The sequence below is a fragment of the Polypterus senegalus genome, chromosome 18 (assembly GCF_016835505.1).
Source record: "Polypterus senegalus isolate Bchr_013 chromosome 18, ASM1683550v1, whole genome shotgun sequence".
Lineage (NCBI taxonomy): Eukaryota > Metazoa > Chordata > Cladistia > Polypteriformes > Polypteridae > Polypterus > Polypterus senegalus.
Genome location: NC_053171.1, coordinates 89137531 through 89161808, shown reverse-complemented (window position 1 = coordinate 89161808; position 24278 = coordinate 89137531). Strand labels below are relative to the sequence as shown.

Below are 24278 nucleotides of genomic sequence, written 5' to 3'. Positions count from 1 at the left end.
AGATGAAATTTAAGAAAAAAATATTAGGTTTGAATACAAAATGGGATGTCTGAACGTTGGAAGTACACCTTATAAGTAGGATTTAGGAGTCATAATGGACTCAACGCTATCAACTGCCAGTGTCCTGAAGCCATTAAGGAGGTTAACAGAATGTTACATTATATAGCACGATGTGTAGAGTGCAAGTCTAAGGAGGTTCTGCTCAAGAATTATAATGCACTGGTGAGGCTTCATCTGGAATATTGTGTGCAGTTTTGACCTCCAGTCTACAATTGTTCAGAATTATGAAGGGAATTTGTACAGTGGACTGAGACTGTGACTTTAAAATGAGTTAATCAACAAACTTATTAAGGGTAAATTTCACACAAACATTAGGAAGTTTTTCTACTAATGAATGCTGAAATCCACTTTGATTTTCTCTTAAATAATGAACAGGGCGGAAGGGGCGAGAGAGTAATTTACATCAGATTTTCTCCTGGCTATCCTTCTTCTAGCTTGAATGAAAGAGGGAAAGGAAGTTAGGGACCGTGTCACATCATTCTCCCATCTAAGCTAATTTATAAAGGAGCTCTCCCAGTGTATTCTTACCTTACAAATGCTCAATGTGTGCTCATCATGTCACATGTCAGTCCTGTAGGCTATTTCATTTCATAATCTCCGTAGCATATCACTATCTATGGTGGGTGCAGTGCCCCTCATGTATTCTTTCATTTTTTCAAGTGCCAAAATAGGAAAAACAGCATGGGTAGCTCTACAGTTCGGCGCCTACCCCAATGTAATATCAAACTTTCTTTTACTGAGTAAAGCAATTCTGAAAGCGTTCAGTTGTATCTACCGTATAAGTTGTGGTGCAGTGGTTTAGCACTACTGCTGCACAGATCCAATAACCTGGAATTGAATTCTGTGTCAGGTTTCTTTTCTATGTGGAGTTTTCAGGTGCTTGTGTGACGAAGATGATGATGTGTATGTAATGATGTTCCTTCAGGTACACATTTTTCCTCCCACATCCCCAAAGCTGTGTGTGTTTGGTTAATTACTGATTTTGTGTGTGTGTGTGTGTGTGGTTGTGCATGTTTAGGCCTAATGTGTGGTTCAGCTCCCCTTCACTTTAAACTGAATGAAGGTGGCTTGATAATGTTACATGTATAGCTACTGTATATACCGCCATGTACGTCTCCCAACCAGGACTGGTTTCCATGTTGTGCATACTACATGTGGTGGTGCTGGCACAGGCTTTGACTCGTGCACCCTTAAATTGAATGAACTGAATCTGAGTGTGTGTGTATAAAGAATATAATGAACAGTCATTGAGTAAAGTATAGTTGCATTTGACTTTAGCAATAAAATTCCTTAAGAAAGTAATGGATATTGTGAGATGAGTCAAACATGTGGTGTAGTGCTGAGAAGAGAGAAAATAAGACAAAAGAAAAGCAGGGGAAAGAGAGGCAGAGGGAGGGAGAGAGATATTCAACTGGCAGGGTTCAGAGTACAGAAGACTCATTTGAATGTGAAAGTGAAAAGCGATTGCAGCCTTTATTATGCAGCAGTATGACTGTAGCAGCTTGTGGCTTGCATAAAAGAAAGGGTGCAGCACTAGTACGTTCACATCAAATCCTGAAAATATTCTATGCCCCTGTTTTGAGAATACCAATGGTTCTGTGTTTGCTGAAATATTCAAGTATTATCAATAAGGCAAACTATGATGATCTGGGCTAATGGCTGTTTTTAACCCAATTATGCGGAATGATTTGCAGTTAGTTACAAGTCAGTTATTATATTCCAATTACATCTCTTAGTGTGCTTTATATGACAGACTCTGTGACCCTCGGAAATGTTCTAGCAGGCTACAATTGTATAGGAGGCTGCTCTGAACCATGTTAAAGATTAAGCTCCTCAGGGGTTTGTAATAATAATAATAATATTTTTCATCTGTTTTAAAATCTAATCTGCAATTGTAAGTTGAATGAGCAGAACAGGGATGTGATCAAAGAGTTTTGAAGTCTATCTCTTTACTGTCAAATAACATGAGAAGCTTTGAAACCTTGTAATGTTCCTTTGCAATTTTGCTGACACTTTTAGATAGGTAGATAGATAGATAGACAGATGTTAAAGGCACTATATGATAGATAAATATATAGATAGATAGACAGATAGATAGATAGATAGATAGATAGATGTTAAAGGCACTATATGATAGATAAATAGACAGATGTTAAAGGCACTATATGATAGATAGATAGACAGATGTTAAAGGCACTATATGATAGATGAATAGATAGACAGATGTTAAAGGCACTATATGATAGATAGATAGATATTTTATTGATCATGAGGAGTAATTCACATACTCCAGCAGTAGCATACTGATAAAAAAACAATATTAAATTAAAGAGTGATAAAAATGCAGGTAAAATTATATTAATTTATATTTATTTATTGTTTAAACTTGGAGCTATTCAACTCATGTCATATTTTTATCATTGTTGTCATGATCACACATCTTTCCTTAACTCTATGTCTTGAACTCTATGCCATCTAATGTTTGGTGAGGAAGTGGGACTTGATTGGCTATAATGGCCTATATTTTGAAAATATATGAGCAGTTGTATTTAAACATTTACTATGTATTTTAACATACATTATAGTATTGTCCTAAAGGAAAAATATTATGCTAACTAATATGAAGTCAATTTATGTTATTTGGGAAATAGTCATTGTATAAGGTCTCTTTTATTTCTAAAGTTAGGTCTAAATCTCAATATCCTTCTAAGACTCCCATCATAAAGGTCAAGTCCTATTACCTGGACTCTCAGATGTACTGACCTATTGACTTCCAAGTCTCATGTCTGATGGCACATTCTGAACACACATTGCCATCTTTCCTTGTGGACTGTAATACTTTAGAAACTACTTTGAAATAGTCCTTTCTAAGATAAGCATCATTTCAAGAAAAGATTAACTCAGCGTTTCTCAACCTTTAAGTATTTGCGACCGAGTTTTCATAACAGTTTTAATCGTGCCCCCCTAATGTTTTTTTGAAAGGAGCCCACTAATACCAATTTGTTCTTTTTTAATTAATGATACTGTATATCGTAGATGCATATTTTATTATACCTACTTAATTTTTATCAAGATGTATCTAACTCTTACTCTAACTTTTTTTAGTATCAGAATGTTGTTTAAGTTAATTTGTTTTGGTTTCAATAGATGTATATTTCATATTTTTGATTCTTGTTTTCTTTTTTTCACATCTTTGTGCCCCCCTTTTTGTTACTTCGCGCCCTCCTTGGGGGGATGGGGGGCTGCCCTACCCCCCCCTACAGTTTCAGAACCTCTGGATTAACTGTAGATAGTCAGCGTATTTCGCTTTTCTCACACATCACAAAGATGTGAGTTAGTTAAATTGATGTTTTCACTCTTACTTCCCATTGACATTGGTCAGTCCCACCAACTTATGCACTGTGTGAGTAAAATACATCTAATAAAGAATACTTCTTTTTCCTCAACAACTTTTTTTAAAGCAGCTAATGTAAAATAAGTAAGTAGTCAGTGAATATGAATCCATCCTACCCTAAGAATCTTTCTTTTGCACGTCATCTGTCCCTAAAACAAACAGAAACATTTTGTATTCAATTACTATTACCGGTAGATGGCAAAGGTAGTGCAGGTAGATCGCGTTGCATTCAAAAAAAAAAAAATTTAAACGTTAGTCTATCATATATCCTCCCTATGGGATTTGCCACGCGATTGACATACAGGGCGGCCAGTCTGAGACTTCTTTTCTTCTAACACGGTGGTCATCCCGCACACACGATCAAACGTATGATCTACTGCAAAACTCCAGCTGTGATTTAGTTAGCTTTCCAATTTATATCGAACAAAGAAGGGATTTAAAAAAAAAAAATTGTTTGGGGAGGGTATGGGCTGAATGTGGAATTGGAAGAGGATTTTTTTCTCACAATGTCACAATTGAAATGCGTTTGCCTGATCTGTCAATCTATCATTGCTATTCCAAAGAAGGAAAGTGGAATGTGGAAAGGTACTTTCGAACTGTTCATAAAAACTACGAAACTAACTTCCTTCCGAAAAGCAATCTGAGAAAGAGAAAGGAGAGGGAACTAAAATCAAAGTTAATTGGACAGCCGTCATTTTTCACCGGCTGAATTCAAAAGCAAAGGCAGACACACCGAAGCATCGTTCCGGGTGAGCCACTCGATCATTAAGCATAAGAAGTCCTTCCAAGAGCTACCTCCTTGACTGCATTATTCGGCTCTACTTATTTATGCGAGTCGGCCTTTTTCCACATGAAGATTATTAAATCCAAATACTGTAGTGACCATAAATGTATTGAATTGTTATTGTGGTTATACAATAACAGTTATTCAGTTATGCAAGGTACGACAACATATATTTTATTTATAAAGTATATTCAGTATATATATATATATATATATATATATATATATATATATATATATATATATATATATATATATATATATATATATATATATATACTCAGCAAAAAAAGAAACGTCCTCTGACTTTCAACTGTTTTTACTTTCAGTAAACTTAATGTGTAAATATTTGTTTGAACACTAAAAGAGTCAACACCATAAGACATAAACTAAAAATGTTTCACAATGTGTCCCTGAATGAAGGGAGGCTCAAAATCAAAAGTACCAGTCAGTGTCTGGTGTGGCCACCAGCTGCTTGAAGTACTGCAGTGCATCTCCTCCTCATGGACTGGACCAGATTTGTCAGTTCTTGCTGTGAGATGTTACCCCACTCTTCCACCAAGGCACCTGCAAGTTCCTGAACATTTCTGGGGGGAATGGCCCTAGCCCTCACCCTGCGATCCAACAGGTCCCAGACGTACTCAATTCCTTTGACAATAAACACGAATCCGTCCATCACCCCTGGTGAGACAAAACTGTGACTCATCAGTGAAGAGCACTTTTTGCCACTCCTGTCTGGTCCAGCGAAGGTGGGTTTGTGCCCATAGGCGTTGTTGCTGGTGATGTCTGGTAAGGACCTGCCTTACAACAGGCCTACAAGCCCTCAGTCCAGCCTCTCTCAGCCTATTGCGGACAGTCTGAGCACTGATGGAGGGATTGTGTGTTCCTGGTGTGACTCGGGCAGTTGTTGTGGCCATCCTGTACCTGTCACGCAGGTGTGATATTCGGATGTACCGATCCTGTGCAGGTGTTGTTACACATGGTCTTCCACTGCGAGGATGATCAGCTGTCCTTCCTGTCTCCCTGTAGCGCTGTCTTAGGCCTCTCACAGTGCGGACATGGCAATTTATTGCCCTAGCCACATCAGCAGTCCTCATGCCTCCCTGCAGCATGCCTAATGCACGTTCACGCAGATGAGCAGGGACCCTGGGCATCTTTCACAGTCGGTAGACAAGTCTCTTTAGTGTCCTGCGTTTTTAGAACTGTGACCTTAATAAATGCCTACTTTCTGTAAGCTGTTAAGGTCTTAACGACCATTCCACAGGTGCATGTTAATTAATTGATTATGGTTAATTGAACATGCATGGAAAACATTGTTTAAACCCTTTACAATGAAGATCTGGAAAGTTATTTGGATTTTTAAAACATTATTGTTGAAATACACAGTCCTGAAAAGGGACGTTTCTTTTTTTGCTGAGTATATATACTGTATATATATATATGTAATTGTTAATGTAGGTAGATCATTTCGACCTGGTCATTTTAAAAGTAGCTCGCAAGCCGAAAAAGTGTGGGCACCCCAGAGTTAACTGTTTCAAATTTAGAAGAAGAGAGCTCACTTTAATTTGTATATTTTGTATACAGTGCTTTCCTCTTTTACACGCTAGATGGGCACTCCTGCCCCAGCTGATCCTAAGAAGTCAGCCTGAGCTATTGAAATGGCTGCAGAGTTGTGTGTAAATGCCCGAGGTTTATTCTGATACAAGCAGCAGTCTTGACAAACTTCAGTCACACGTTACACACACCACACAGTGGCTAAATGTTCAATAAAAAAAAATGTCACTTTAATAATGTAAATAAAATGTTTACAGAACACTCCAATCCCAGAATGCACCTGAAAGTTACACCCTGTGTGCATTTTCTAACTTGTTTAACAAAGAAGAAAGTGCTTATTTTGCTTCAATTGCTATAAGTAGACTAAAAAAAAGTTTTCTGTCATTTGAATATCATTAACAGTACTTGTGTATTTTTTAAATGTTAACATTTTAAACAAGTTACTAAACTATATTTTATATTGTAACTTACTATTATGAACAATCTCTATATATAATCTCTCACCCTGGCATGTTATCACATACTTGGATCAAGCCTGTGAAACGATCCTCCAATGCACTTGCATGACATTTTAAAGAACTAGAAACCAAATTGCATTTTTACACCACATAGTAATAAAAAACAATCAAAGGCCTTTCCTCCCTCCCTTGCTTTCTTTGGCATTCAACATGCTACTCTGAACTGGGCTTTGGAATTAGTGACACCTCTGAAAATCCTCTTCTGGCAGGTAATGACCTGTTTAAGACGTTAAGCCTCAAGTCAGTCAATGTCTATACAGTAGAGACGGAAAAATCAATAGTGTCTTCATAAAATGAATACAGCAGAACTAATCCAAAGTCTGAAATGTGTGAGTTTACAAACATTTGGTTGCAAAGGTACTTTTATTGACTGAGGTGGCAGCTGAAGACTTGCGATAGGTGTCACCTCAGTTAGTCTTCTTATGGGGTACCGACTGGAATTGTAAGCTCCACATATGAAACTTGGAGTGCCAACCTGGTCATCTCTGTTTAAGACAGTGGACAAAAAATAATGAAAAAGGCTGCTATATGCGGCAGTACAAAGTTCAAAAGAGATCATCAAAATAAGAAAGCCGTCTGGTTAGCAAATAGTCAAGTTCTGTTCAGGGTGGAAGGAGCACTGTCTTGCAGCACAGCCTGTGCCAAACTGAATGCCTCCTTCAGGCATATGTGGGCCTTATAGGTAGAGGACTCGAGGGGGTAGAGTCAGTTTTCCCTCAATGGATATCTTCTCTGTGCTGCAGTGGGAACAACAGGGTTTGGCCTTTCTCGACCTGGGATGGTGTTACCTATCTCAGACGAACCCTGAGGGTGATCCACAGACGTGCATGCTTAACACTGGCTTAGTTGCATGTGACCAGTAATGAGGAGACTGATTAGGAGATTTAGTTTTAATTGGCTGTGCAGATGGCAACTGTTATTAATGTATAGTGTGGCATACAAGAAAGTAGCCCTGTGCATCGTAAAAAGGCCCAATGGTGGTTTTAGCGGAAGCAGATGGAGTGAGATGGAGATAGCAGGAAGTCCCTCTGCACTTTTTGTTTTATTTTGTTAGTTCCATTATCTGTCCATGTGCTGGAGAGAAGGCATGAAGATACAAATTGGAACTCTGAATTTTGATTAGGGAGCTGTATGCTTGAATAGTTGACGTGTGAGGCATTTGTGGGGCAATAACTTGTTCCAAGTGTTCCTGTGAAACACACAAGTCAACGGCCCTTCTTTCACTACCATTCCTTCAGTACATTTTTGCAGACATTGTGGCTTATAAGGAAAGAACTCCTAATAAGTCGACATGGTCTTTATCATGACGGTCATGTCAGCATGTACCGCCTGGTTTGCAGGCCAGTACAATTTGTTACACCGCTTGTAGAGAAGGCTCAAATTAGTGATTATTTATGTATGCTTCTTTGTATATATTTATGTATTTAAGTTCCAAAGAGGTATTAGGGCTAGTCATTTTCGGTAAATTGTGACCATTTTTTTGATACTTACAGTATGTGTTTTTTTTTTTCTCCCATAACCAGTTATGCTGACTCCCAGTATGAGTGAAATTGATCATGTGAATTATTGTGCCCTCTGATGGACTGCTACTGTGTCCATGGCTGGTTTCTGCAATGTGCCCCATCCCGCTGGCATAGTTATAGCCCCTATGACCGATATGATATGAAGAGATGGATGAATGAAACCCTAGTAACCTGAAAGACAAGTCAGACTACGATAAGTGAGATTACAGTGATTACAGAGGTAGACACTTCAGCTGGGCACCATATTCATTCTAACATGAAATAACTACATTTCCTATTTAGAACCTCATTGCTCTATTGCCTTTTTGCGTATGAATGAGTTTGTAAAATTCACACATCCATTACTTGAACTGGTATTTTCCATTGCTGCGTTACACTGAGCTAAAGTCCATCCAAGCAGCATTGGGCACCAACAGGAACCTAAGCTGACTGTGACATTTTCAGATACGGCAACTCTTGCTGCAAAATAATAGAGCGGCAAAATAACTTAGGAAGCTCATCTGGGGAATGTGGGAAGGACTGGATAATAACAAAGAAATCACTTGGATACAATTAAAGCAAAGTATTGTTACTCTTATTATTTATTCTATTTTGAAACCCACTCAGGCTCATGGGGGTCAAGAATCCTGGACCACCTCGGGGAATACACACCCACCTCACTTATGTAGGACCATTTGACTGTGACAGAAAAGTAGAAATGCCTCAAACGTTAAGGCAGATAACAGAAAAACATAAAAAAGAGTGTACAGTGAAACAAACCTAAAAAATAAATGTTAGGCATCCCACTAATGTAGTGTCTCCCAGAGTAGGGAAATGCCTGAACTTCTCAAGAGTTCTGTCCAAGTTGGGTTCTAGGCTCGAAGTCAGATGCCATCCTATTGGACCATCAGGTTTTACAGAGCTCAGATTTGGCATGAAATGGGTGGGGCTAGATCTGGGTGCTATGGACGGGGTAAGTTGCCCTTATTGAGCGGGTTCTCAGAGCTGCAGGTAGAAAGGAAGAGACTGTCGACATGATCACCCCTCTCCTCCTGGAGTGGTATTGTGTACTTTGGCAGAGCCAGGAAGGTGATCCCCAGGCACACATGTATGACAACTAATTTGAAGTCTTCACTTAACTTGCATATCTTTAGGATATGAGAGAAACACTACATTATCTAGAGAAAGACCCATTTAGAAACAGGAAGAAACTGTCAACTCCACACTTACTGTGATTGGGCATGAGATTTGAACCCACACTGTTGAACCATGAATCAGAAATGCAAATCCCATACTGTTTAGAACAAATGTAATGTTTCTATACCTTGTTCCTCCTACCCATGCACCAAAATGCCCATCGCCAGAGAGCATGCTGACTTTACACTAACCATTAATCTTCCTTATCTCCTGCTGGTTTATTAAATAGCATTGATTTGGTCCACATTCACTGCAGTATTTAGATCAATGAGACAGAATCCTAACAGTAAGCTCAGAAAGTGATGGGTGATGAATTCTTTTCATTAAGTGTACAAGTTTATCTCAATCTTTTAACTGTGATAGATCATTGATGTCACTAGCAGTAGAAAAATACAGTGTCTTATAAAAAAAATAAGAAAGATATTTTATCAGCTTAAAAAAGACATTTGGCATCCTTCCTCACTTATGTAAATTATTAAGTCAGAGTTAAAGTAAGTTCCAGTTAATACAGTTATCAGCTAGATAAAATTAAAGATACCTTTCAAAACAAATTGCATGCCTGGCTCTTACTGGTCCCAAATGTTCAGTTATAATCCAGCAGGAAATGGGTAGGAGAGACCCCAAATCCATCCTGCTTCTGTAATGGATGGGTCACATTACGTGGAACGCTATAACTGTTTGTAAGCACCGTTTCTGTTGTCATGAGTTCAGGTGCTTAGATGAGATTTGTGGTTATTGCAACATTATAGTTTAAAGAGAAAAAAACTGCTTAGCCTGGCATATCACATTACATGTGTACCCTATCGTGAGGCACATTCACCTTTAACAATGTCCCATTTTAATCAGTGTGACATAGTCGTACAATGGGTAGCACTGCTAATTCTCTTGCACAGTCGTGGTCTTTGTGGAGAAGGCATGTTCTACCTTTTGTGCTTTCTTTCTCTTTGCATTCCTGATTTCCTACTGCACCCCATAGATATGAGTGACAGTGTATGAAGTCCCGATTACGGTGGTAGAAGGACTGGAGAAGAAGATCAACAAGCACTTTTGTAGGTGGATTGGAATCTCTCCCTTCTTCAAGTCCATTGGGCTGTATATAAGGTCAGGACAGGGTCAGCTACATCTTCTCCTGTTGTTCGTTAGTGAAGACTTCAAAGTAGAGAAATGCAAGTTAGTCATGACCTATAATGATTCCAGGGATAAAAGAATTAGAAATGCCAGTGTTGTGATAAGATCAGGACGGAAGTAGGCTGTTTACTTAAATTCAGGGATTTTATTGGGAACATGTGCACTGGAAGACAAGGATTGGGATCAGCGCATTTTCAGTATTTTGGAACATCCAGTATAAAGGAAAAGAGTGCAGTGATCCAAGATGAGGTGAGGAGCATTGAGGACTAAAGGAAGAGAGCAAGAACTGTCGAATTAGGGCAGCAAGACCCTGGACAAGGTGGTACATCACCCTGAGGAAGATCTCATGGGCTAACCTATGGAGGATGGAACCATTTCGCATATCATTCCTGTTGCAGTCAGTCTATGATAACCTGAAGAGTTGGGTTAATAGGGAGGATTCACTACACAATCTTGGTGGTAGTGGGGATCCAAGTTCCATATCCTCTCAGGGTAATAAGATTTAAGATAGCATTAACTTAGGGAACATAAAGGTGGCACCAAGTCTTTTGGGTCCTTATAGATAATTTGAGGAGGGATGGATGGAAAATCTCTTTACCGAAGAAGGACCTGGTCTTTCACCCGCTAGCTCAGTAAGGCAAAAACCCGCTGAGGTCTGTCAAGAATTGGGAGCCAAGAGAGAACTTGGGGAGGAAGCTCCAGCTTCCTGAAGCAACCCTGTTGTCTAGGTTCAGACCAGACGAGGTCAATGTTGCTGGGACCGTGAATTTTATTAAGGGTTTAGGAGAATACTATTTAATGATATTTATAATAATTAGTATTATTATTTGTATTATTATTAGTTTCACATATTTTAAAACACCGTTCAGATTTTCATACTGTATATCTGATACCAGCCATCCCCCACAGCTCCACCCACTTAGTAGTGAAACAGGACAAACTTTAAAGATCAATAAACAAACAGGTATCGCTAGCTAAGCGGAGGCGAGGTACACTCCAAAACATAGAGGTAGACCGACTTGAATGGAGGCTGGCACGTGAGTGAGGAGGCCCCTGCCCAGCTCTCTACTCCTGACATCACGTTTCCCTCTCCCCTTGGCCTGCAGCCTCTGTCTTGAATTTGCATGAATATTTCACTCCTGGAAGCGAACTATGATTCATAGCGCGATGAGAGAAGTCACAAAATCAACCAGAACGTTCAAGCAAATTATAGAAAAACAACTATTTAATTCTGTTAAGTAGTTTTCTCGTTCACTAGCTAAGCGGGGGTAAGGAACACCCCGAAGCTGGCGCGTGAGTGAGGAGGGCACCACTTGACCCACTGCCTGTCTCTCGGATTTGCACAAATAAATTGGTGCCGCAAGCAAACTATGATACATAGCGGAATGAGAGAAGTCGCAAAATCAACCAGAATGTTAAAGCAAATTATAGAATAAAAAAACCCAATCTAAATCCGTTAAGTAGTTCTCTTGTGAAAAGCGGACAAACAGACAGATGTTGGATTTTATATATAAAGAGATGTATTTTAAAAGATTACAAAAAAGTTATTTTAAATATCAATAATTTGTAAATTAAATCTGCAATTCATGGGAAGCACTTTTAAAACTAATATGTGCAAAAATATGTTTTATCTCCCTCAAAAGGTAGTCCGTTTCATGATGTCGCTTTTAGTGATTATCTTGAGTTAGCTTCCGGTCCATTTTTAGGGAGTATATCTTTAAGCAGATTCAACTAAAGTGGAGTGCTTACTCAGGAAATTGGAATTTTCATAGGAAATCATTTTGAGGTATTTCAAAAAATGTAATTGAAAACAATTAAACGAATCTGACATGTCTTAAAATGTGATAACATTCCGCAAGTCATGTACTCCAATGCGGAGTCGCAGCATCAGGTGTAAGGCATCAACCAACCCTTGACCGGGTTCAAGCCCATCGCAAGGAGGCTCAAATAAATTCTGATTTGGGGCTCATTTAGAATCACGAGTTCCCTTTGCAAACAGGGAGAACATGAATGGGATTTCATACTAGGATGCTGAGTCCATGCAGTAGCAGAACTTAACTATGCATCACTAAGCCACACCATTCAAATCTGAATGCACCTAAAGCCTATTTCAGCAAGATTGGGATCAGGACAGGTACCGACCCTTGGTAAAAAGTCATTCCATCAAGGGCACATTTACAGACCAAACTGCATGCCCTCACTCTGGTCCGGTTTAAAGGCAGCACTCAACCTTCACTGAAAGATTTGAGAGGAAACCAGAAAACGTCATATACTGGTAGTGTGCTTTACAAATTTTTTTAAAAGGAATTTTCACAATAGGACCGAACGGTGGCTTCAGCCTGGTTGTTGTCTTTGTGGAGCTGACATGGACTCTGTGATGGACTGATGTCCTGTCCAGGCTGGTTCTCACTTTATGCCCTCGACCTCAAAATTAGAATAAGTGGGTTTGAGAATCTTGTGTTAGATTATTTTACTAACATTTCTAGAAGTTTTGTAATCAAGACAATCAAAGTTTACCTGCTGAGAAAAACTACATAAAGTGAAAAGACAACGGACTACATTTTGACAGTGAGCAAAGAATAAATGAACAGATAGATACTACCTTTTAAATGAGAACCAAAAAAAAAAAACACATGAAAATGTATCATTCTTGAATGTCTTTAAATATTACAACACTGTCAGAATACTGAGAAATGAAGCGGGCAGTTAAGATGACGTGATGTAAGATTTCATCTCTCAGGAGAGGACAGTTATCAGGAAAAGTAACTTTGGAACTTTTAAAAGAGAAAAAGGTTTGCAAATTAGACTGTAATTACTAATGTTGTCATCCCTGATTTGATAAGCAGTCTGCTATCTATCAGTCTATAATGCATTTCACTTTTCTTATGTGAATTTCTGACAGGAAAAGATTCACTAGCTCAGTCAGCAAGGGAGCCATGTGGTGTTACTGTTATGAAAAAGCAAGTGTGTACCGTATATTGCCCTCACACTTATCTGGCCAAAAATAAACTAATGGAGCTGAGTAGTTAAATACAAAATAATAATAATAATAATAATAACAACAATAATAATAATAATAATTGCAGCTGGTAAAATTTCGGGAATTCTGTCTGCTGATTCTGTTCATTAAAATATAAATACTGCAGCTAGAACATGGCAAAATCAATTATTCTTTTGTGTCCTATGGACTAAAACAAATTTTTAATATCTATGTGATTATACAAAAAAGCTTAATTTGTGTACCTGAATTGCCTGAAGTGCTGTTTCCATTTGTGGTGTTTCTAGATACTTCCAAAAGCGAGCTTTAGTGGCATTTAACTAAGCTTTGGAAAAGCCATTGAATCTGTTCAAACACATTCACATCAGCAATACAATACAACCACAGATCCAAAACATATCTATCACTAACCAAATGGTCTCTTTCAAGATCAAGATATATACAGTCTGCCTCATTTTTTAGTTTTAGAAACACACACAGATAATGGCTATTGTAGTGCTGTTTTCAAATGGGTACCCTGCCCCAGCACTAGACACCATGCCAGCTGTATGCGAGAGGAGCTACTTGTGAGCACATTGTTTTTTCTTTTTATTGTATTCTTTAAGGAACTGTGAATTGTCAAGTTAGCTCAGTATCTGTAGTTACACACTCAGTATGTGGTATTCCTGACATGGCAGCCTTATAGCAATAATGGTACGTACTCCGTAAATTCAGGTAGTTTTTTAGTATTCAACATAACGTTTTAAGATTTTCTTCTAATGACCATTTCAATAACAGTAATGTTAATTTCATTACACTATCTGCAGGCAGATACCATTAGTAAACAACTTACATTATGGTATTAACCCTACAAAGCAAATAAGTAAAAATTATGTAATGATGTGATTTGATTATTAATTAATTGTGTCTCATTTGGGAATATATTTCTTGTTGAAGAAAGGTATTGCTAAGTGCAGTGATCATGATGAAGACTGTCATAAAATACTTTACAAAACAATTAGGATGTGTTCATCCACATATCCATCCATCTTTCACCTATCTGTTCATCCATCTGTCCATCCATCTATGCAGCCACTATAAACACACTTCCATAAGCTTGTTTAGTCCAAGTCTGGTTTATGGGGTGACAACAGCTTGTGTAACAAACCATAACACAACCTTAAACAAACCGCTCTCTCCTTGTATGCTCATGAAGTTAATAATTTATAAAGTTTATATTTGTATCTACCTGTCACTTTACCAGGCACAAAAATAAACTGAATGGAACTGAAATTCTCAAACTGACGTATTCCATTTCAGAGTCCCAGACAGCAGAGCCTATCCCACCAACACTGGATGGAATATATAAACCAACCCAGGACACTGGATCTCTTTGTCCACTACTGCACCGCCATGCCTCCCAGAGCCTATATCTTAATTTAATTAGCATCCTAAACTTCAGTTTACCAGGGTGCCCCCCTCCCACCTACACAGACTTTCAAAAATACACTTTTGGATGGACCTTTTCAATCCTTTACCTTGACATTGGAAAGAATATCAGTGTAAAATTAATTTCTGTATTAACTCTTAACGTGTTGTTGACATAATGCACTCATAGTACCTATATTTTTTTTATCTCTGCAGGAACAAGGCAAAATTGGAGTCACATTTAATATTGGTACAGTGGACATCACCATTCAAGAAACCAGCACGACTATAAGTGAAGGTAAATACCATGTTGTACGGTTCACCAGGAACGGTGGCAACGCAACGCTGCAAGTGGATAACTGGCCAATCAATGAGCATTATCCAACAGGTAACATAGAACCTAACATTCTTCATAAAGCATTATTTGTAAATGTAGCAATAACAAAAAAAAGTATTGGACAGTATTTGCTTTTAAGTAACCAATGCAGTAGATTAATCTCAAAGAGGTCCCACTAGATTTTTTCACTGCACTGGACTAGCAGATAGTCATAATAGAATGTGGTCAGCACATTCATCTATTTTTAATATGAGCATTTTATATTTATTGTAATAGATAATTAAAGCATGATGTATGAACATATAGTATGTGAGACAATCTAAATCTAATAGCTGCCATGGTGGCATATCACAATGAGATATCACAAACACCAAAAGACAAGCAAAAAAACCAACTTAAAAGAATAAAACATAATTCACAGTGGCTTTGAATGATAAAGTGCAATCAATCACTCAATCAATGCATATGTTCCCAGTGCCTTTTTATTGAACACAGACCCAAAGTGAGTTAACTTTACAGTGTAATATAAGTTAAATAGCACACCAACGTTTGAGTTTGTATTGTTTTTATAGACACTCAGTCTAGTGGGTAGCACATCAAAGTTTCAATCACAATTGTGTCAGCTCAATCCCCACCTCTAACACTCAATGTGCGAGGCTGAGCAAGTGACTTGTCCTTCATGTGATATGACTGTTAAAATATCTGTAAATAGCACCTGCTTGTAAAATGCTCTGAACAAGGAAAAGGCACTTTGTAACGGAAGTGCAGTGCACATGTATATATGACAGAGAGTTTTCACAATTACTGCATTTAGAATAAATACCATATGACTTACGAAAAACACATTCCCAGTGTGACTTGTCAGTATGACCCCCTAAAACTAAATGCTTTGATTATTTCTGAACTCTCCTTTCAATCTGCAGTGACATAAACATGCTACAGTCACCTGTGTGGGAGCAGAGTGGCATGTGTAGGCAAAAAAGTCACTCTTATGATCCCAAACCTTTCTGAGTATATATATATATATACTAGCAGAATACCCGCGCTTCGCAGCGGAGAAGTAGTGTGTTAAAGAAGGTACGAAAAAGAAAAGGAAAAATTTTTAAAATAACGTAACATGATTGTTAATGTAATTGTTTTGTCATTGATATGAGTGTTGTTCTCATATCTATCTATATATATATATCTCTATCTATCTATATATATATATATATACCTGCGCTTGGCAGCGGAGAAGTAGTGTGTTAAAGAAGGAAACAGAAAGAAAAGGAAACATTTTGAAAATAACGTAACATGATTGTCAATGTAATTGTTTTGTCACTGTTATGAGTGTCGCTGTGATATATATATATATATATATATATAGCAAAATACCAGCTTAGCGATGTCATGTGTTAAAGAACTTATGAAAAAGAAAAGGAAACATTTAAAAAATAATGTAACATGATTGTCAAAGTAATTGTTTTGTGTATTTGGTGGCAGCGTCACAAAGTTATTTTCGTCTAGCTGCATCAGCAAATGTACCACAACGTCTGACACGCCTCCTTTTTACTGTTTTCTCACAGCTTGGATTACTGCTGTCATATATATTCACACACACACGCATACATACATACATACATACATATATATATATATATATATATATATATATATATATATATATATATATACATATATACACATACATATCTTCATATCTACATATCTATATACATATCTACATATACACACACACATATATATATATATATATATATACATACATACCTATCTACATCATATATACACACACATACATATACTTGTGTGTATGTTTGTATGTGTCTATATGTGTGTGTATAGGTTTGGTCACTGAGTGCAAGGGAAAAATAATAAATTATAGTCTATAAGTTATTAAACAGTAAAACATTAACGTTTTAAGAAGTACAGGTACATTGAAATTACATTTTCCATGTGAACGTTCAAATTTGTGCCTCTGGTAATGTGCCTTACCGGCATTTAAAGAAAATTAGTTTTGTGTCCTCTGCAGTGTTAAGAGAAAGGCTTTGGTTTGGGATAAAAGGAAAAAGGTGTAAAGAAAGGAAAGTTGCCTTTTTGTTTTATATAGTATAGAGAGATGTGTTAGCTGATGTTATGATCGCCTTTTGGGGACAGTCGCAGTGGGTCTTGTGTAGACTGGTGCGACGTCCCCGCCATTAATCGGCTGGGATGGCACTGTCAGTCCTTCACTCCTGTGTGTGTCTTCATAATCCGAGCTGAGGACCTCATAATCGTATACGTGCAAAAGAAAGTGTGAATCGCCTTAATATTATTTTGCCGTGGTGTAGAAAAGGGGTCCCGTGTTTGCACTTGTCTGGGCTATAGCACAGGGGGAGGAAGAAAAAAATTAAAAGTGCTCACTTTGACTTAAGGCAGAAGCGCAGTCAGCGTCTCAAAGGCCGGCACAGCTATGCACGCGCGCTGGCTGCTCGACTTTTGCTGGGCAGGAGACCCCAGTTTTTGCAGACACATTCATGATATCAAAAGTCTCAGCGCTCTTTGGAGGTCATTCATATATATATATAGCAAAATACCCGCGCCTCGCAGCGGAGAAGTAGTGTGTTAAAGAAGTAATGAAAAAGAAAAGGAAACATTTTAATAATAACGTAACATGATTGACATTGTCATAAGTGTTGCTGTCATATATATGTCTGCCTAAATAAGTCACCCTCGCTTTGCTCTTACTTTTTTACCACTCATTTAATCATGGCTAGTGGCGGAAAAATTATAAAATGGAAGGAGGATGGCTTTACCAAAACAATTATTGATGGCGAATCGATTATTCATAAAGCTTGAATTGGTGATCTGTTTTCTGTGTTAACCTCATATTTTTTCAGACTTCTTCTCAAACTAAGGTGGTGCGAGGGTAAAATGAATCGGGATGCGCTGATCAATGTAATCGGTGTACCAGGAAATCATGCATTGACAAAAGCTCCCTCTGCTTGTAATGCAAAGTGTGATTAAATGCATTATTTTTTAACGCGTTATGGAGCACATGCATTGAAGCTTCTCAGCTGTGCTTGTGCTAAGAAAAGGAAAGATTTTAAAAATAACGTAACACGATTGTCAATGTGACCTTTTGTAAGTAGTGCCTGGAGGATTCAGTGTGTAGAAACTCTAGAGACAGCGTGTGTATTAACTTGTGGATTTTTCTGTGAGTATTTGGTGGCAGTCTGGCGAAGTTGCTTGGAAGACGGCGTTAACTGAGCTCAGCTCAGAGCGAAGTAAGATGAATGGGAGGAGATGATGGCGTGACTCCCCACCCGCCTTAACTGTCAATCCCCACAAACACAGTCTCGGAATTTGCATAAGCACACCCTTCACCTACAATTTTAACTTAGTTACAAAGTGATCAAAACTCTCGTTTATATCCTGCGTCCTCTCATTAAACTTGTATCCCGCATTACCTGTGGGCATGTGAAATGCCAGCGGTAGCCTGTCTATGAACTTAATTTAAAGTTTAGGTTTACACCTTGCTTTCTTTCCGAGGTAGCAGCACTCATGAATATGGTAGTATATGTCATTCGCGCTTCTTATTGTTTCGCTGCCTTCTCAATTATATAATGCATGTTTTCTTAAGCGCTTTTTGGAGGTCTTCCTGGTTTTCTACGTACTGCGTTGACAGTCAGTTCACGTGATTACGTGGAAGGCGTAATGATGTCACACGAAACTCCGCCCCCCCACGTCTTTCCAGCTCAACTCTATTACAGTTAATAGAGAAAAATACCTTCCAGTTATGACCATTAGGCGTAGAATTTCGAAATGAAACCTGCCCAACTTTTGTAAGTAAGCTGTAAGGAATGAGCCTGCCAAATTTCAGCCTTCTACTTACGGGAAGTTGGAGAATTAGTGATGAGTCAGTGAGTGAGTGAGGGCTTTGCCTTTTATTAGTATATATATATACAGTATATATATATATATATATATATATATATATATATATATATATATATATAAAGTAAGGGAACAGACAGATTACAATAAAGATTTGGGGCAGCACTCTGGTGACACACAATAATTTTAGAGACATCTTTCCAGATGCAAGTTCTGGACTGAAGATGGCCTTCAGTCAGGAAGAGGCAGGTCTAGGTGGACAGACACCATAAGTGATATCAGTGATGTTATACCTGTCAATCTTCCGATCTGCACTGGGAGGAGAAAAGACATAAAGACACAGCGCCAACACCTGGATCAACAGAGAATTACAGTCATCAGAGCCCTTAAGCATGAGCGTGACTATATATACTATACTGTATTTATTTATATATATATGTATGTAGGCCAAGTATATAGTAAAAGATAAGGCAACATACTGAAGAAGCCTGTGATTCCTGTCAGCTAGAGGAAGTTGTGGCCGTTATATCGCCTCTTTTCCAGAAGGAGAGGGGTTTCTTGCACAAGTAGGAGGGTCTTTGTATTGCAGCCCCTGGTCTGTGGATAAAAGAGGAGAAAATGTGAATGACAGCACCCTCTCAATACCCAAAGTGGTACTGCAATCTGTACACAAGGCCTGAGTACGCCCTACTCTTACATGTGTGACTATATACATACAGTATACTGCATATACTGTATGTATGTCTGTATATATATATATATATATATATATATATATATATATATATATATATATATATATATATATATATATATATATATATATAGTGATAACAACAAACACATCAAGGTTTGGGGTTTTGGGCCCCATATACTGTAAATGGACTGGGCTGAATATTTCCAAGAAATTATAAGACAAAAAAGAGTTGGGTGGACGGACAATTTAAAGAGCTGGACTGGAACTTAGGAACGTGGAATGCTGGGAAGGCGTGGTGATGGACGGGTCGTGGACGTCATCAGTGGGGGACCACAGGAGAGAAAGGGACCCAGAAGTGTTGTTCTCTTGCTTGTCCGGGTAGGATTATGACAGTCTTTTCTACGGGAAGAGAGAAAGAGAGAGGTTAGTATCCCACCATTGTCCCCTGGCAAGACATGTTGTGAAAACTGCTCCCCATGCGCTCGTGCGTGACAATATATATATATAAACAAAGAGAGAATGTAACATTTACTTCCAACATTGTATTGCCAAAGTCGTCGTGCATTTTTAATCCATGTGCCCTTAAGGGAATGGGAGGAATTGTTTCTCTGAGTGGGTGTGCCTGCATGTTCAGTTCTATGCTTGTGTACCTCCACCATTTAGACACCCTTGGTGAAATGATAGGAATTTCAACCTTCAACACTGAAAATTTCAAATAATTTCAGTTATTCAACCTCACTGGTTGAATGTAATTAGCACTATACATATTATACAATATGGTACAGAGATACATTAAAATCAGCTTTGTTAGATAGATAGATAGATAGATAGATAGATAGATAGATAGAAAGGCAATATATGATAGATAGATAGAAAGGCAATATATGATAGAGATAGATAGATAGATAGATAGATAGATAGATAGATAGATAGATAGATAGATACCCTTGTCCTGGGTAAGCTCCTGGTATCAGGGCACAGAAATTTTCAAAGTAAGTAATAATTGTGATTGATCATGGTGCACATCACCATGTGGATGGATGGATAGATAGATAGAAACTTTATTGGTCCAAAAGGAAACTGGAAATTGCAGGGCTACAGCAGCAGACAAAAAGGCAGAAATATACATCTAACAAGAATAATAATAATCTTACCTATGGGGAAAAGGGTATAAATACACATACAGAATAACAAAATTTTCTATAAGTAAGTCAACAAAGTATGTGTACTTACTAGTGTATAACAGAATTGTCTGCTAAGATGTCTGCTAGACAGTATCAAGCAGCATGGTGGCACAGGGTTAAAAGCATGGTGTACCCGAGTCTGCATTCGTTTGGATTGAAATGACATCCTCTCTTCAGCAGGTTTTTCTCTCCCCCAACTGCCATTGCTGTCATGAAAGCCCGTTATGTTATTCCTAAGCAGCTGGAACAGGATACAAGGTTCAGAAACAAAAAAATGGATGAATAGGGTCAACAACCTTTTAACTGTAGTCTGATAATGAGTACAGGTAATGTGCCCATTAATTGAAACCTTTGAAGGTGTTGTATAAAAGCAAAGTTAATTTGACAGGACTTTTATTTTTTTCACCCTGCAGTCCTTTATGCTTAATATCTGACCTGAATTTTGTCATTACCATTCAATATGTGCCATAACACATCAGGTCAACACCTGAGCCTAAATTCCAACACTTACATTACAAAGGTAATGCTATTCCAGGATTTGTAAGGAATTTGTCTTTGCTGCTGACCACCTCAATTAAAGTAACTGGATATGCCATGCTTATATCCATTATGTCTTTGAAAGCCAAATTTCATATTTATTTTTATTGATCCTGGCATATTCTATGTCATATTTTCAGTGGATATTCCAAAATGTCACACCAAACATCCAGAAACGTCCAAGGATTGTTTTTCTTTTATCTATCAAGAGCAGGATCTTCTAATGCTTCCATCAAAGTGATTCTTTCCAACTTCATTTTTAATGAGAATATAGAGATAATTCAAGGGCAATCTCACTGCATATCTCAACCACTATTGTTCTGTCTGAGAAGCATCAACTGTATTTGAGTTACAGAGGCACATCACACAAATACAAAATGATTTAGAACGACTTAGCAACAAAGCAGCGAGAGACTGCACCCGGCACTCTAAACAAATGCTCTTTTTCACCACTCAGATTCCTATCATTCTAAAATTTCACAGAAGAAACTATTTACAGCCCTGACTCATTTGATCTCCAGTCATATGACTTTGTATCTCAGGAGCATCCGAGTTCGTTCTAGTTTCAATTCAGAATCTCACTATCTGCTTCAGGGGCTTCCTTGATCTACTTCTATAAGATTCTCTGTATTTACTGCACTATATTCCAACTATATCTTCAATTTTGCAATTTTTGTATGGACAATGACATGTTTAATACTCCATTAGTGATGGCTTTCCTTCATGACTTAAAAAAATATATATACTGTAGATGAATGAATGAATTTCACTGCGATCTCCTACATTTTTTTTACTGAAATTAATCAGCTATTGATTGTATTATTGCACTTGGCATAAGGCAGGAATCAGCTTTGGAGAGGGTGACAGTCTATTGGAGGGCCCAATTCCACATATACACAAAGTATGAACCCAAGATCCTGGATCCATAATGCAGTAGTGCTACTTTCTGCACCACTCAATATACAATACAATACAATACAGTTTATTTTTGTATAGCCCAAAATCACACAGGAAGTGCCGCAATGGGCTTTAACAGGCCCTGCCTCTTGACAGCCCCCCAGCCTTGACTCTCTAAGAAGACAAGGAAAAACTCCCAAAAAACCTTGTAGGGAAAAATGGAAGAAACCTCGGGAAAGGCAATTCAAAGAGAGACCCCTTTCCAGGTAGGTTGGGCGTGCAGTGGGTGTCAAAAGAAGGGGGTCAATTCAATACAATACACAGAACAGAACAATTCCTTAAGACAGCATAATAATAAAAATTTTAGAAGTACGGTTTAACAGTAGATGATATCACATAATAAGATTTGGATATTTTTAGAGTCCTGGAGACCTCATCCATCAAGCTGCCTCCCCATTTGGCCATTCCACGGCTGAAACGTTGCTCGGCCAGCCAATCCGATGAAAAGACCCCTTTTTCCCATGATTCCTGCGATCCTCCATCAGGGATGACTTTACCACAGGCAGGCAAACAACTTGGCAGGTGGGCCGTGGCACCAATTGCCACATTTGAGTACCGAGAACAGAAACAGAATAGGTGAGGGTTAGTAACAAATTATAACAATCATATTACTTATGTTTTAGTGCTAATGACTAACAACAGACAAATGTTTTTAATATTATATTGTATTATCCATCCATCCATTATCCAACCCTCTATATCCTAACTACAGGGTCACGGGGGTCTGCTATGGGGAATATAATCAAATTAAAAACACAGCAATTATATGTTCCAGGAAAACATCAAACATGCTTACCGTTTCAGGTTAAATTTGTATACATATATGCATTCTCGAACCCATTTGAGGCTGTAGGGGGCACACTGGGCTCAAGGTGGTAAACATTTTTGACCACGATGCCAATTTATTATATCGTCCACATATGTATACATCCAAACGGTAGTTCAGTTTACAGTTACCAGTTAATCTAGTCTGCGTGCCTTCATGGATGCTAGATAAAAGCTGAAGTACCATGAGGAAAGCCCCTGCAGACAGAGGGAGAATTTGCTGTTCTTGTTGACTGAGCCCTGGATTTGAACTTGGATCACTTGATCCATAGGTTAGTAGCCCTAAGGGCTGACCCAGTGTGCTGCCAAGTTCAATTTGGAAAGACACACTTATACAAATCAGTAAAGTGCAGAAGACTTCAAGATACCGAGGGAAAAGCGTTTGGCTTTTGAACATTCAGGGGATATTTCCATTCAGAACTTACAAACTGAAAAAAATGTAGCACACTTGTGACTTCTATATTGCAAATTATTAAGCTGATAACTGATTATGAAAGCGGGGCTTGGAAGGAGAAAGACTGTGATTGTGCCACAGTGGAGTGGAAGACACCGCATAAATTTCAGTTGACCAAAGGAAGCTATTACATTTACAAAAGATATTCAATAAATGTTGTGGGAAGCAGCCCGGACACAGACAGGCGGACACGTTTAAATCACCCAACACACGTTTATTGTCCATACTCATGTTTACAAGGTGCAACACACAACCCCAAAGTCCCCAAAAGTCCAGGCCAACAACACAATGCCTCTATCGTCAGGCCGCCTCCTTGCCTCTCCACCAAGACCTGGTCTTCTCGACCTCCCGACTCCAGCCCTCAAATGGAGGGAGGCGGCCCCTTTTATAATCACCCGGGTGTGCTCCAGGTGCCTCCCGACACTCTTCCGCCGTCACTCCCCTGGAAGCATTCCCGGTGTCCCCGATCCTCTTCCCCCCCAGCACTGCCGGGTGTGGCGGAAGTGCTGAGGTCCAGGGTTCCATAGGCATTGAGACGCCCCCTGGTGGTGACCATGGGCCCCTACAGGGTTGAGCTTCAAAGCTCGGTACCCATAGCCACCAGGACGGTTGTCCCCACGTGGTCTGAGGGAGGCGTAAGCCCTGGGCGTCCGGCCGGGTCGCGCCCCCAGCCACCTATGACAATGTAAATACGGATTAGGGGGAAAATTGGGAAATTGGAGAAGGGGAAATGAGCTAGATTCCTCACCAATTACAGAGCTGAAGATAAGCAATTTGGTTCTTAAGCAGCCATTTTTAACCTTTTCCTCTGCTTGAATATGTTCTGTACACTTTGAACAAAAGTACTCCTCTCAGTGGATATGAGTGAC

The 24278-nt window shown here is 38.6% G+C and overlaps 1 protein-coding gene across 16 annotated transcripts in view; it reads left to right on the top strand.

The window, feature by feature from the left end:
* The window catches only part of nrxn3a (neurexin 3a), a 1597612-nt gene that overhangs the window by 1343158 nt on the left and 230176 nt on the right, over nucleotides 1-24278 (top strand). For all 16 annotated transcript variants that reach the window (XR_005631328.1, XR_005631327.1, XR_005631329.1 and 13 more), the window contains one exon: nucleotides 14759-14930. Coding sequence is in view for 13 of the 16 variants with exons in the window: in XM_039741969.1 (XP_039597903.1) it covers nucleotides 14759-14930 (172 nt within the window). In the remaining 3 variants the exon portion in view is untranslated. The remainder of the gene's footprint in view (nucleotides 1-14758; nucleotides 14931-24278) is intronic.